The 14,860-nt window shown below is 41.4% G+C and overlaps 1 protein-coding gene across 2 annotated transcripts in view; it reads right to left on the bottom strand.

Annotated features, from left to right (window-relative positions):
• Nucleotides 1-1,030: 1,030 nt before the first annotated feature.
• Adhfe1 (alcohol dehydrogenase iron containing 1) overlaps nt 1,031-14,860 on the bottom strand; it is a 40,532-nt gene continuing 26,702 nt past the window's right edge. For both annotated transcript variants that reach the window (XM_004653311.2, XM_045142554.1), the window contains exons 13-14: nt 14,234-14,391; nt 1,031-1,987 (exon numbers count right to left, since the gene is read on the bottom strand). In XM_004653311.2, the coding sequence (XP_004653368.2) occupies nt 1,904-1,987; nt 14,234-14,391 (242 nt within the window). In that variant the 3' untranslated portion in view covers nt 1,031-1,903. The remainder of the gene's footprint in view (nt 1,988-14,233; nt 14,392-14,860) is intronic.

Genomic DNA, 14,860 nt, shown 5'->3' with positions numbered 1-14,860 from the left:
TTACCTAATATGCGCAAGGCCTTGGGTTCTATCCTCAGCACCTCAAAAAATATAGTGAAAGCATAAAAATAAAGTGAACTTTTTCTTTTTAATTTTCCATATCCCCAATTCCATTTCTCCAATGAGAGCTTTTATTGGTTTGTTTTTGAAGCAGGGGCTCACTCAAGCCCAAAATGCCCTGGAACTCACTCTGTAGCCCAGGCCGGCTTTGAGCTCACAGGAATTACATTAGCCTCTGAGTGCTGGGATTAAAAATGTGTGCCATCACCCAGCTTGAGGCCAATTCTAACTTTAATATTTTAAAACTGTTAATTTATTTGTACATGTACACACAAATGCATGTGTACTGATGCACAAGGGCCTCTTGCCACTGGAAATGAAACACCAGATGCTTGTATCACTTTTTGGTCTAGATTTATGTAGGTGACTAGGGAATTGAACCCTAGATGGCAGACTTTGCAAGCAAGAGCCTTTAATTACTGAGCCATTTCCCCAGCCTCAACTCAATATTTTGATGTGTACCTCTTTTTCCTATAAATAGATACACTTATATATAATTTAAAAGGTAAGTCAGACCATACTAATATATAATTTTGCTTCAACTTGTTTGTTTGCTAACATCTATTATATAATAGACATATTTACAAGAGATTTACTTCATTTTTATTAATAACACCATTGTATTCTATTGTTTAATATGTTATGGCTTATTTACATAGTATTCATGATAGTATAATTTTAATTTTTGAAACTTTTTTATTGACAATTTACGCAAATATAAACAGTATACCATGATCATAATCCTCTCCCACAACCCTCCCTTCACCCTCACAAATCCTTCCTTCACAGAATCTCTCTCTCTTTTTAAAAATATTTTTATCTATTTGAGAGTGAGGGAGAGAGAGAGAGAGACTAGGCACATCAGGGCCTCCAGCCATTGCAAAAAAAAACTCTAGATGCATGTGCCACCTTGTGCATCTGGCTTATGTGGGTCCTGGGGAACTGAACCTGGGTCCTTAAATGGTAAGCCGTTTTTTTCAGCCCTCTTTTTTTTTTTATTATGAATTTTATTGCTTGACCCTCTCAGGCGCTGATTATCTTCTCATCAGGTTATACTCATATCATCTCTTTCCCACCCCCAATCCACTGAGGGTCCTCGTCAGTGGGGTTACTGGTGTTTCCTCTGGGGTAATGAATGCATCAGTCAATCTCTGAGTGGGGGACAATGCCACAGGATACTCCTTCCCACCCTGTGGCTCTTATGATCTTTCTACCTGCTCTTTCACAATGTTTCTTGAGCCTTGGCTGGTATGTTATAAGACTACTTTAGTATTAAACTCTGCAATCTCTGAATTTCTGCTTTGAGTCAATTTGGGTGTCCTCAGTGTCTATTGCCATTTCCCTGGAGCTGGTTGTCAGGGCAACAGTGAGAGCAGCATTCATGTTTAGATCATCAGTTCCTCTGTGGGCCCTGGATGATGTGATAAATTTTTTATTATTCCAGAAGGTACTGCCAAAAACATCCTTGTTATATTTCTTTACACACTGGTGCTAGTATTTATTTAATTTTCTAGACATGCAGTTACTAGGTATAGGCTATGAATATTTATGTATGTTATAGATAATGAACTTTTGCCCATTTGGTACATGGAACAGAGCAGGGTATTGGGGTAGTTTAGTGTAAGAATATTGACTATTGAAGTCTGGCCCACAGGCCTGACATAGTGCCCATGTGTCTAGCTTGTTTGAGGGAAATGACCCTGAGCATCAAAGAACCTTCTGCACAATCACTGTTAACAGGTAAGTTTTAAGAGTGGGGATGAAATGGCAAAGGTTTAGCCAGTTCAACTTTTGTTCCCAGAACCACAACAGCCAGTGGTAATTCTTTCTATGAAAGTAGCAATTAATATAGTTTCATTGAAGCTTCAAACAGAGCACACAGATCTTCTTCTGACTGGGGACGGGGTGCAAGCTTGGTGACCCTTTCCTGGAAAAGTAAATAAAAAGGAGTTTCAGTTTGTCAATACTACTAGGTTATGCAAATTATCCTGGTCACAAAAAACAATAACTGGGTAATAGTCATATCTTTAAAATCCTATGAAAATAGCTTGGCATAGTGATATATGCCTATACTCCAGTACTTGGGAAGTTAGAGTCAAGAGAAACATGATTTCAAGGCCAGCCTAGGCTACATAGAAAGATTCTGGCTCAAAAATAAACAGCTTCACAAAAACTTAACGTTGTGTTTCTTTTGTGTGTGTGTGTGAAAACCAGTTTTACTTAAAAATACAAATGCAACTAATAGATTTTTCACAGGTAGAAGACAAAGATAAGCAAATGTCCAGGACTGATCTGAAGGCATAGCAAAGTCACAGATGCTGTCACCACTACTGTTTGAATTCCTCAAGTCTATCCCAAGGGAAGCTTGCCTTCCATCAAAAGTTATGTTGTCATGAGCCAGGCATGGTGGTGCATGCCTTTGATCCCAGCATTCGGAAGGCAGAGGTAGGAGGATCACTGTGAGTTTGAGGCCATCCTGAGATTACATAGTGAATTCCAGGTCAGCCTGAGCTAGGATGAGACCCTACCTGGAAAAAAAAGGTATGTAGTCACTATCCTTAGCTATGCATCATGTTTACATGACAGCTTTCCTACAGATAAATGCCACATTGTCTAAATCCACCTCACTTGACCTTTAAGATTATCCTCGGACAGATGCCAAGTATTTATAATTTTGGACAGAAAATAAAGTCTGAGGGGACTGGGGAAATGGCTTAGTGGTTAAGGCATTTGCCTGCAAAGCCTAAGGACCTGGGTTCAATTCCCCAGGACCCATGTAAGCCAGATACACAAGGGGCACAAGTGTCTAGAGTTTGTACACAGTGGCTACAGGCCCTGGCATGCCTATTCTTTCTTGTTCTCTGTCTGTCTCTTTCTCTCTCATAAATAAATAAATAAACTATTAAAAAAAGAAAAGAAGGTCTGACAGAGACTCTCCTGGGCCCAGGAAGCTAGTGAGTGAAAGTAGATGTTACCTGAGAAGGTATGTGCAGCAGCAGTCACCAAGCAAGAAAAGTCCCTGTACTTCTAGATGACTGTGAAAGCATTACTATAGCTCATTTCCTTGAGTAAAGACACTCTGGCAGTAACTAGGATGACTCCTTAGCTCTACTATACTTGTTTAACTAGAAATCTGTCCCAGCAAGACACGGCTAAAAAAAAAAAAGTCAAGCCCTTTATCAAATAAATGAGTATATTGAAGGAAGAGCATATACAATTGTAATGTTGCCACAAGGCAAGGGCATAAAGTATATGTCTTCAAAATCCAGAAGAGGTAAGTCCCAACTTTAGTTTATAAACTTGAATCTATTTTTAAGTGTTAGTTGTCTGAGGTAAAACAAAATTTTACATAATTTCAGTGTAAAGCACCAGAAATGAACACTACAACTGTTCACATCAAAGTAGCAAAAAAAGTATAACAACTACCCAATCAGAGGTATCAGCTAGAAGAACTAATCATTTCAATTAACATTTCTATTTACTTATAAAACTTTGTTCATTAAATTGAGCAAGGGAGTCTGTGAAACTAATGCACAGGCAAAAAAATGCAAACAGGAGCTGGGCGTGGTGGCGCACGCCTTTAATCCGAGCACTTGGGAAGCAGAGGTAAGTGGACTGCTGTGAGTTCGAGGCCACCCTGAGAATACAGAGTGAATTCCAGGTCAGCCTGGGTTAGAGTGAATCCCTACTTTGAAAAACCAAAAAAAAAAAAAAAAAAAAAAAAAACCACGATTGCCTCTTTATTAACAAATTAAACCACACAGTCAGGCCACTTAAAGAAAATCTAATTACAGACGTAACAGAAACTGTACACATATAGCATTAACATAAAGTTCTGTAGGAAGAAATTCTGAATCTGGGCAGATTGTCACTGAGTTGGAATCTAAAGGCTAAGAAGCCAGTGACTGGACTGTGGTGCAAGTCCTGCTGGGAGCTCAGGGGCTGGCTTTGCTTTGTGAATTTTTAATAAGCAGTTATACCATAAGGATACCTGGCGTGATGGAGCCCAAGGTAAGGAGGAGGAGAACTACGTATCTCATCAGTACAGAAAAGTGCACCCAAAGGACACGAGAACTTGAGAAGGTATGAAAGACCAAGCAGGGACAAGTCAGCTTTCTGGAGTGGCACAGATTCTGAAGTTATCTGCCTCTTGTCAGTGAAGTGCGGAGTCTTCACGTGGGCACTTCTGTGTGAGCGTTGGCCAATTTAAAGAAAAACAGAAAAGCTGCTCAGGAATGGATGCAGCTGAGGGACGAGAGAGTTAGCATCAATAAAGTATGACATTCTCTTTTTTTTTTTGGTTTTTCGAGGTAGAGTCTCACTCTAGCCCAGGCTGACCTGGAATTCACTATGTAATCTTAGGGTGGCCTCGAACTCATAGCAGTCCTCCTACCTCTGCCTCCTGAGTGCTGGGATTAAAGGTGTGTGCCACCATCCCTGGCAACGACATTCTGGATAACTAAAAATTATTTAGTAAGCCAAATGAAGCAAGTGAGAAAATGTGTATTAAAATGTTTTGCTATAAGTAAAACTGTATTCTGAGTAACTGAAGGAAAAACACATGAGTGGTTTTCAAAGTGCACCAAGAACAGTCACAGGTGGGGTGTTTAAGGGCTGTGTGGAATGAGACAAGAAGTAGCATTTAGGTCCTCCTGGACTCTTCCTCATTTCAATTCAAACATTCCTAGCTGTGACAACACTGTATTTCTTCTTATTATTTATTTATTTTTGTGTGTGTGTTTCGGTTTTCTGAGGTAGGGTCTCACTCTAGCTCAGGCTGACCTGGAATTCACTAGGTAGTCTCAGGGTGGCCTTGAACTCACACTGATCCTCCTTCCTCTGGCTCCAGAGTGCTGGTATTAAAAGTTTGTGCCACCATGCTTGGCAACACTGTATTTCTTGAAACATTGCACTTGCTTATTTCCTGTGAAGACTGAAAGCCATCAGCCATTGTTCCTAGCTTTCTGCTCAAATGTACAGAATCCAGCCAATAGCTCCTGTAATGACCAAGCGAGGTCAGTCAGCAATCTCTATCAACTGTCCACATGCAGAGATCCTCAGCACACATATTTTTCAACCTAAGGTCTATTCAAAAGGACTTTTGGGGGCTGGAGAGATGGCTCAGTGGTAAAGGCACTTGATTGCAAAGCCTGACAACCCTTATTCAATTCCCTAGTATCCATGTAAAACCAGATGCACCAAGTGGCACATGCAGCTGGAATTTGTTTGCAGTGGCTAGAAGCCCTGGTGTGCCCATTCTTTCTCACTGTCTCTCTCTCCTTGCAAATAAATAAATAAAAAGAAAAAAAATTTCTTAAAAAAAAGGACTTTCTTCAGGACCTGAACAATAAGTGATTCCTTTTCGTCTATTAAGCTTTTATATCTACTTTTCATATCCAGTTCAGTCATTTGCTTAATTTCTCCAATGGTTATTATGAATAGAGTCAGCAAAGACAACATCCTCTGGTGATTTAGACTCCCTCTGTAGCTCTGTGGCCCCTCTGGGGCAAGGCATGATGATCATCTGTAACTTAAATGCACCTGCATGCTCTAAAGTTATTCTCCTCACAGCAGCCGGAGATCCCGACCTTCCCTGGCTCTAGCATAGATCCCATGCTTCCTTTGTGATTAGAACAAGACATGCCCTGTGGGGCTCTGTGCCTGTTTTCTGGTGATAAGCACATGCGTTTGGATGACACCTTGTTAGCAGATAATCTCAGGAGGACAGAGGCTCAAAGTGTTTACTGTTGTGTGCTGGTGCCTACAAGTTAGTTGCTCAACAGTCGTTTGTCAACTTACTGAAGATGGTGGGAAGAGGGGCTATTGGCATCTCAAAGGCCATGTGCACAGTGCCAACGCTAGACACCGCCCAGCCCTCCCATTTCTTATTTCAGAAACAACACCCAGTGCTTCAGACAAAAACCTAGACGGTATGCTTGAGTTCTGCTTCTCCTGATATGCAAGTTTAGCCATTCAGCAAGTCTGCCAGATCTACTTCCAAGATGACTCCCCAGCCTTACACTTACTTCTCACCTCCTCTTGCAACTCAACACATCAAACCCCTGTTCCACTTGCTGCTTTTGTTCCACTTTCGCCCCCCAGAGGTTATTCTCTGTGTGGCTGACAATGATTTTCTCTCCCCCAACAGATTTGGCCATATCATTTCTAGGTTTAATGCTGTGAATAGAGAGTCTCTTTGTAATTAGAATAAAATTATGATCACTGACACTGTGCAAAACTAGTCCTGGTTTTTTGCCCTAGCTTCCAGGCCCCTCCTGTCCCTTTGGTTTCTCCCTTGTAGCAGACAGCTTCAGGTTCGCTGAGATAAACTTCCAGAGCAGGAACAGTTATGGAGGAAGGGATTTATTGAAGCTTACAGATCCAGGGGAAGTTCCATTATAGCAGAAGAAGCTGGTCTGCCTTCACAGGACCAAGCAGAGAGAGAGAAGCACAACCCAAAAGCCAAATGCCACAGCACATTTCAGGAACTCCAGCTAGACACACTTTGCATATCTTTACACTGAAATCTGAAACCCACCACCACACCTTAAGATCCACCCAGTGACATTGCCTCCAGCCAGGTAGCCAGCAGATGCAAACTACAAACAATAAAGAACTGAATATATTGGGGGCCATCTATTCTATTCAAACCACCACAGCCCTCATTTGTTTGTTTATAATAATTGTTGTTGTTATTTATTTATCTATCTATTTATTTATTTATTTGTTTGAGAACGACAGGCAGAGAGAGAAAGAGGTAGATAGAGAGAGAGAATGGGTGCACCAGGGCCTCCAGCCACTGCAAACGAACTCCAGATGTGTACACCCCCTTGTGTATCTGGCTAATGTGGGTCCTGGGGAATCAAGCATCAAACTGGGGTCCTTAGGCTTCACAGACAAGCGCTTAACCACTAAGCCATCTCTCCAGTCCTGTTTATTTATTATTTTTTGAGCCAGAGTCCCAGGCAGCCCAGATTGGCCTTGAATTTCATCATGTAGCTGAGGATTGAACCCTGACCCTCCCTCAACCTCCCCGAGTGTTTACATCACAGATGTGCACCACCATGCCCACCATGCCAGGCTCCAACATCACTTTTAAATGTTGGCCTCTCCCCTCAGTGTAGAAAATTTCACCCACTCTTTCCCTAGCTGCTCTGTCCAGACAGAGCACTTTATACAAAACACTTCACCAACCTCTCTGGAGCTCCCTCCTCCGTTTCATCACAAGGTTACTCTGCCTCATTCCCCAGGCTTTCCTCCATACCACTAGTCATGATCTGAAATGATTTCATTTATGTCTTACTTGTAGGTGTTCATTGCTTGTCTCCTCTCACTAGAAGGCAAGTTCCAGGGAAGAAAGCCTTTCTATTCTTCCTTACTGTCGCTCATACAATGTATGGCATCTGAGGTCTCAGGAAGTATTTTAATTTAGTTTAATTTAATTTAGAGAGAGAGAGATTGAGATTGAGAAAATATAAATGGGCATGCCAGGGCCTCCAGCCACTGCAAATGCAATCCAGGTCCATGTGCCATTTTGCATATCTGGCTTCACATGGGTACTGGAAAATCAAACTTGTGTTGTTAGGCTTTGCAGGCAAGCACCTTAATGAGGAAGTATTTTTAAGGTAAAAGAATGGATGACAAGAAGAAAGAACAAATAAAAGTTAACACAATACGGATCCAAACTCTAAATATAAGAGCATAAACCATACAAGTTTTAGAAGAACACACAGGGGACAACTCTTAGGGCACTTGTCTTGATGGGTTTCTTGGATATGACACTAAGAACACAGGGAACAAAAGGGAAACACAAATCTGGACTAGACCAAAATTAAACAAATTTTGTACACTCGAAGGTATATAAAAGCACCAAAATGAAATGGCAGTTCACAAAATAGGAGAAAATATTTGCAAATAGTATATGTGATAAGTAAGATTAATGTCCAGAATATAAAATTATTCCTATAATTCAACATCAAGCCCCCAATACCTCAATACAAAAAAATGGGCAAAAGAGTTGAATAGATAATTTTCCAAAATGATAAATAGGCAATAAGCACACGACAAGATGCTCATTATTGATTATTAGGGAAATGTGAATAAAAACCTCAACTAGACACTACTTCACACCATCATGATGGCTATAACAAAAGTAATTGAAAGTCAGTGTTGATGACGATGTGGAAAAGTGGAACCTGTGCATTGTTAGTGGAAATGCAAAGTAGCACTGGCACTGTGGAAAATAGCAGTTGATTAAAAAAACTAAAACTTAGGCTGTATATGGTGCTGCATGTTTCAAGTTCCAGCACTTAGGAGGTGGAGGCAGGAGGACTGTGAGTTCAAGGGCAGCCTAGGCTACATAGTGAGACTCTGCCACAAATAAAGCAAAGCAAAGCAAAGCAAAACAAAATCATAAAATTACCATATGAGTTTATTCTACTCCTAGGCATATACCCCAAATAAATTGAAAGCAGGGACACAAATGGATACTTGCAAATGGATATTTACATCATCCAGAATTTGGAAACTTCCCAAGTGCCTATCAACATGTATTGGAATGGATGGACAAAATGCTGTGTACCTACACAATAAAATACTACAATCCATAATGAAATGAAATGGAATGAAATTCTGACACACACTATACCACAGATGAATACTGACGATGTTAGGGTAAGGAAAATAAGCCCAATACAAAAGAACAGATATTTGATGACTCTACTTCTATGAGTTATATAACAGAGACAGGAACTAGAATGGGAGTTACAGGGGCTAGGAGGAGGGAGTTATTTGTTCAATGGGTGTAGATTTGTTTGGAAGCTAAAGAAAATTCTGGAGAGGCTGGAGAGATGGCTCAGCTGGTAAAGTGCTTGCCATGCAGCATGAGGACCTGAGTTCAGATTCCCAGCACCCATGTAGAAAGCTGGGCACTGTATCACTAGTGCCTGTGATCCCAGGGCCCTGGGGTGAGAAGGGAGGTAGAGGCAGCATCACTCAGAAGCTCCTGGGCCAGCTCGGCTGCTAAATGCAGTGTGGGGAAAATGAGAGACTCCACCTCAGACAAGGTAGGAGGTGAAAACTGACACCCGAAGTTGTCCTCTGAGCTCCACACGCATGTTGTAATATGTGCACACCTGTCTTCACATACATGAACTCATACATACACACACAAAGTTCTGACATGAATAGTGGTGATTACTGTACAACATTGTGAATGTGCTAAATAATATTGACTTGTACATATAAAATGGTAAAAATGATGTGATTTTACCATAACTAAAAATAAAAAGAAGGATAGATTAAATTTGAGAGAGGATGAGGAACAATGCTGATGAATATGGCAAAATTTGATTATCTCAGTGGATTTCTTAGAGATCCTAAGAAATTTTGAAAACCTATAGCAAAGCAGGTACTTGTTAGTGGTTGTCTGTTTGGCAGTCAGTCTATCTATCTATCTATCTATCTATCTATCTATCTATCTATCTATCTATCTATCTATCATCTATCTTATGTATTTATCTTATCTAATTTGTGGCAGAGTTCAGAGCTGGAGTTCAGCATGTGCTATGGCCACAGATAATGATGATGGTCCCCACAACATTCTTCTACAACGACAGTATTATCTGATGAGTTCAAAATTTCTACACGATTATGTTTATGTGCGGCAAAGCACTTCAGGACCCTTAGAAACCCCCAAGTCCAAGCCTCTGCTAGGTTTCCCTTTTAAATAGCTAACCTCCAATGACAGGTTAAATGTAGGCAGACACAAAGTAGTTGATCACTGGATGGATCAGCTATGGTATATGAAAACTAAGCTATTTCAGAATGAAAACCTCTTAAGCAATGTGCTATTACTCACAGGCATGCGAGATCAGAGAACAACTGATTAGCATGGGCACTGAAATCAATTTAGACTTCTACTTTTAGCACATTCATAAAATAACAGCATTTCAGCTAGCCTGTCTACCAGGAGTGGGAGTAGACAGCCCTCCTCAGTAATGAAATGTTTTGATTTGAAATGTAAATGTTTCCTTCCAGAGGTTTCAGAAATCCAGCTCAGAAGATTAATTTGTTCTTGCCCACTCCCCTTGCAGCCTGGCTGCTGCGGCTGTTGGAAGCCTCTGCATGCAGGACCGCTATTTGCTGCCACCAACATGGGCCGTGGTGCTCAGTCAGGAATACTGGCCTGGTTGTTCCTTCCAGAGAAAACTGATCCCATGGCCGAACATAAAAGAACCTTTATCAAACACGGACTACATTCAATAACCTTTCTGGGAATGTTCTTTTCAGAACCAGTATATCCTTCTCACTGCCCTAAATCCTATAGATATTAATAAATGAAGATTAGTCCATGTGTGTGTAAAATTCTGAGGTTGCCATGGAATTCCTGTAAAATATTCATTGCTGCCAGAAAACAAACCAAAATCCCCCAAGGTCTTTCTTCATCTGCATAATGGACAAGCTTATTCCCTCTAAAGCCCTACAAATCCGCGAATGTATGCATAGCCCAATCACGCTGGCTCTGAACTGGAACTAGTGCTAGTTAAAATCAGCTGTGTTTCATGTAATCATGACAACATGCCTGAAGACAAAAGACAGCATAGGCTTTGGGGCTGCTTTGTAAAAACACCTTGATGTGAACTAGGTTTCCTACTTGAAAGCATGGCTTGCATTTAAGATTCTTCTTGTTGGCTGTGGTGGCACGTGAAGAGGAAGAGGGTGGGAGCATCATGAGTTCCAGGCCAGCCTGGGCTACACCTTTTAAAAAATCCACTTATTTCTCACTTTTCTGAAAATGAGAAATTCCTTTGTATAGTTAAGGTGGTTTTTGTCTCACATGTGTTTGCATATGTATGTGTGTGCATGGTCATATATGAACATATGTGAGTATGGATATGTGTGGGTGTGCATGTGTGCACATGTATGTGTAGAGGCCACAGGTCAGTGTTGGGTATCTCCCTGTATTGCTCTCCATCTTATTTAGCAAGTCAGGGTCTCTTACTGAACCCAGAGTTCAACTATTTGGCTGGTCTAGCGAGCCTACTTGCCTGTCTCTGCCTCCTGAGTACTGAGGTTACAGAAAGGCTGACACCACACCCAGCATTTACATAGGTGACTTGAACTCAAGTCCTCACACTGGCATGATAAGCAGTTTACTGGCTGAACCATCTTCCCAACTGACTAACTAAGGTTTTGCTTCTGTATCTCCCACTGACACATACAAGGAGGCAGTCAGAATGGTAACTAATTAATTTGCTATTTCAGTTGATAGCTCCAAATATTAGCATGAATCTTCTGCTGTCTAGAGCAGCTTCTGCAGGAGAAGGTCTACACACAGCAGAATTAGAGCAGTAGCATTTGTCCCCTTTAGGCTGATGGCTGGGAGACGCATCGCCAACAACAATTAAATGGTCCAGAACATCATACAGTTTCATCTGGAGATTGTGGATACCATTCTTGGAAATACAGACAAATTTATATTTCTGATCCCTTTCCTGGGCTAAATAAGCAGAATTTTTCAGAGAACCTCTTGTAGAATGGACAGTAAACCTGGAACAGCATTACAAATCCAGAAGCCACATTAACTTATACTGGCCCCTCAGTCTGTGGTATTCCTGAATCCCATCTTTGGCTGAGTCTCAGCTTAAGGAAACATCTCAAAAAGCTGCCACCATCTAGCTTCTCAGCTCACCTGGACAGAGGTTTAGGAGGATAAGCTGGAGCTACGTGCTCATTTAACATATCTACTAGTCTGTGCTGGGTACAATAGAGGATGGACAAGAAAAGGAGATTCCTGCCCTTGTTGGATTTACAACCCAGTAGGTTTCAATTAAATAATTGCAATGGCTATAGTTTGCTTGTTTAGTTTCTAAAATTTAGGGGTTATTACTATGGGTATATGGATTAGTTTTGCACCTATATTACATTTTGTGTTATTGTTTTTTATTCATTAATATTTTTGGATTTTTTTTTTTTTTTTGAGGTAGGCTCTCACACTAGCCAAGGCTGACCTGGAACTCAATATGTTGTCTCAGGCTGGCTTTGAACTAACAGTGGTACTCCTAACTTGGCCTCTTGAGTTCTGTGATTAAAGGTGTGCCTCCACCAAACCTGAAGTATATCTTATTTAGATTTTTTAAATTGTCATTAACATTTTTAAATTTTTATTTTAAAATTTCTCAAGTAAATTTTCAAGCAGAGAGAGAGAGAAAAAAAAATTAGAGAGAATGGGCATACCTGGACCTCTTGCTACTGCAAACAAAGTCCAGATTCATGTGTCACTTTATGCATCTGGCTTTCTGTGAGTACTGGGGAATGGAACCTTGGACCACCAGACTTTACAAGCAAGTGCCTTTAGCCACTGAACCATCTCTTAGCCCCTCATTAATAGTCTTAGATGTAACTGGACCCACTGGCCTTGACTCTAACTCAGGGAAACTGGTGGTCTATGGGTCATATTTCATTTGTACATTGAGAAAACAAGGAATACAACAGAAAGATTTTCCTTAGAAGTTGGAAATTCCACCAGCACAGGAGCCTGAATTCATACCCAGTGATTATAACTGTAGCTGGACAGCCACTCACCCAACCAGACGGATCTACTGCTGCCAGTCACTTGTTTATTGATATCCCCTGCCAGGTTTCTGAGGGATTATGAGCCTGTGAGCCCAACCTACACAAACATTTTATGTGAATGGTGAGGGTGTCAAGAGTCTGAACATCAAGGAAGTGGCGAAGATGGGATTTTGAGGCCCTTTCTTACCTAAATAGGGCTTCATGTGGTAAGTAAGATGCTGAATGAGTGATGATGAGATATCAGCTGCTCTGGTACTAGGGAGAGATCCATGAGTGCCTTAACTTTGAACTGAAGAGCCCCATGGTGATCTCTGTCTTTTTGTATTGGTCAGGAGGACCAAGAGAGTACTTGGAGTATGATAAACATGGTATGGTCCACCAGCCCCATGTTCATGGCTTGGAGTGTCCTGTTTTACCAGAAGCCTACAATAATCAGAATTTGGCTCATTAGCATCTGATGTACCAGCTCTAGAGAGGTCCCAAGAGAGACCAGATCTCTTCACGAGGCTCTTTGGAGAGGGAGTTTTATGCCTGTCATTATTTTACCAAATAAAGGATGGCAGCTTAGTTCTTTGATAACATTCTTTAGTAACACTGCAGTGAAATAAGGCACACAGGGACATAGATGCATATAAAATATTTAACATCCCAACTTCATTTAAGAGCATTTTAATTGTTAATAGTTTTATTTATTTATTTGCAAGGAGAGAGAGAGAGAGAGAGGTGGGCACACACCAGGGCCTCTAGCTGCTGTAAATGAACTCCAGATGCATGTGGCACTTTGTGCATCTGGCTTTACGTGAGTACTGGGGAATCAAATTCAGATCATTAGGCTTTGTGGGCAAGTGTCTTAACTGCTGAGCCATGTCTCCGGCCCTCAAAAGCAATTTTATAATAGTTGCAACTTACAATCTATGTCTATTCTTCACAAAGTAGCAGGGACCTATTTCTTTTTTTTTTAAATTTTTTTCGTTTATTTTTATTTATTTATTTGAGAGCAACAGACAGAGAGAGAAAGAGACAGAGAGAGAGAGAGAGAGGGAGAGAGAGAATGGGCACGCCAGGGCCTTCAGCCACTGCAAACGAACTCCAGATGCGAGCACCCCCTTGTGCATCTGGCTAACGTGGCTCCTGGGGAATCGAGCCTCGAACCGGGGTCCTTAGGCTTCACAGGCAAGAGCCTAACCACTAAGCCATCTCTCCAGCCCGGAACCTATTTCTTTATAATGGAATGTAATACATACAACAGCTGTGTATAGTCATATACACATATACCCCTAAAAGAGTATAAGTGGAGAAAAGACCAATTTTGCCATTGTTCAAGATCAGTTTGGCAGCTTGTACCTTGGATTCTCATGAGGGATCTTTCACTTTTACCAAAAACCTTTGCCTAAGCCATAGTTTTACGGAAGAACATAAAGGTCCAGGAGCCATGGCCTTGTCACACTCAAGGAGAGGAGAACTGCTGTGTGGTATGGAGGAGAGCCGAGGACCATGGGAGGATCTAGTCTTCTATCCCCTTTGACACACTCCAAGTGGAGCGAGTCTTTCCAGAAGCTCTGTGCATAGCAGGAGTGGAGAGCACTGGGTCTCTTACCTGGGGCAGTGTTCCTTTTACTAACGAGGGGATGTCAGCCTTGGAGTATCCAAGGGCAGCTAGGCCATTGTCAACATTTAGGTCAAAGAGGAATTTCCGGAGTGTGTCAGCCAGCACAGCCCCAGCATCTTGGGTCCTGGCAGTGCGGATGTCTGCTCCTAGGAGACATAAGGTAAAGACATTAGGTGAGAGAAAGAAAGCTCTGGATGTGGTTCAGTTAATATTACCTGAATACATAATGTGTATCTGATGCCACCTCTAAACACTGAAGTCAAGGGTCTCACTGGGGCAATGGTAAACCCCAGAGAAGATGCATTGGCATGGCTAGACTGGGGGGCCAAAACATTCTGCAACAAAAGTTAGCTGGGGTGATCTATTGACTCTCATATTTTCAAGAAACTTATGACTCTTATCTTACCACCTTTATGTGGCGTAGGAGAAGAGTAACAGAGTCAAGAAAAGTCAAGAAAGGTGGTACAGATGGAGACCATGAAAGGAAGCTGGAATTGGGAGGAGGAGAGACATAGCTTATGTGTCTTTCAAGGCATGGAGTTTGCTGACATCTAGAGGTGTGCATGGTCAATGTCTTTTCTCACAGCAACATCTTAGAAAAACATAAGGCTGTTG

Source organism: Jaculus jaculus, chromosome 2 (genome assembly GCF_020740685.1).
Source record: "Jaculus jaculus isolate mJacJac1 chromosome 2, mJacJac1.mat.Y.cur, whole genome shotgun sequence".
Taxonomy (NCBI): Eukaryota; Metazoa; Chordata; class Mammalia; order Rodentia; family Dipodidae; genus Jaculus; species Jaculus jaculus.
This window is presented reverse-complemented; position numbering and strand designations above follow the sequence as displayed.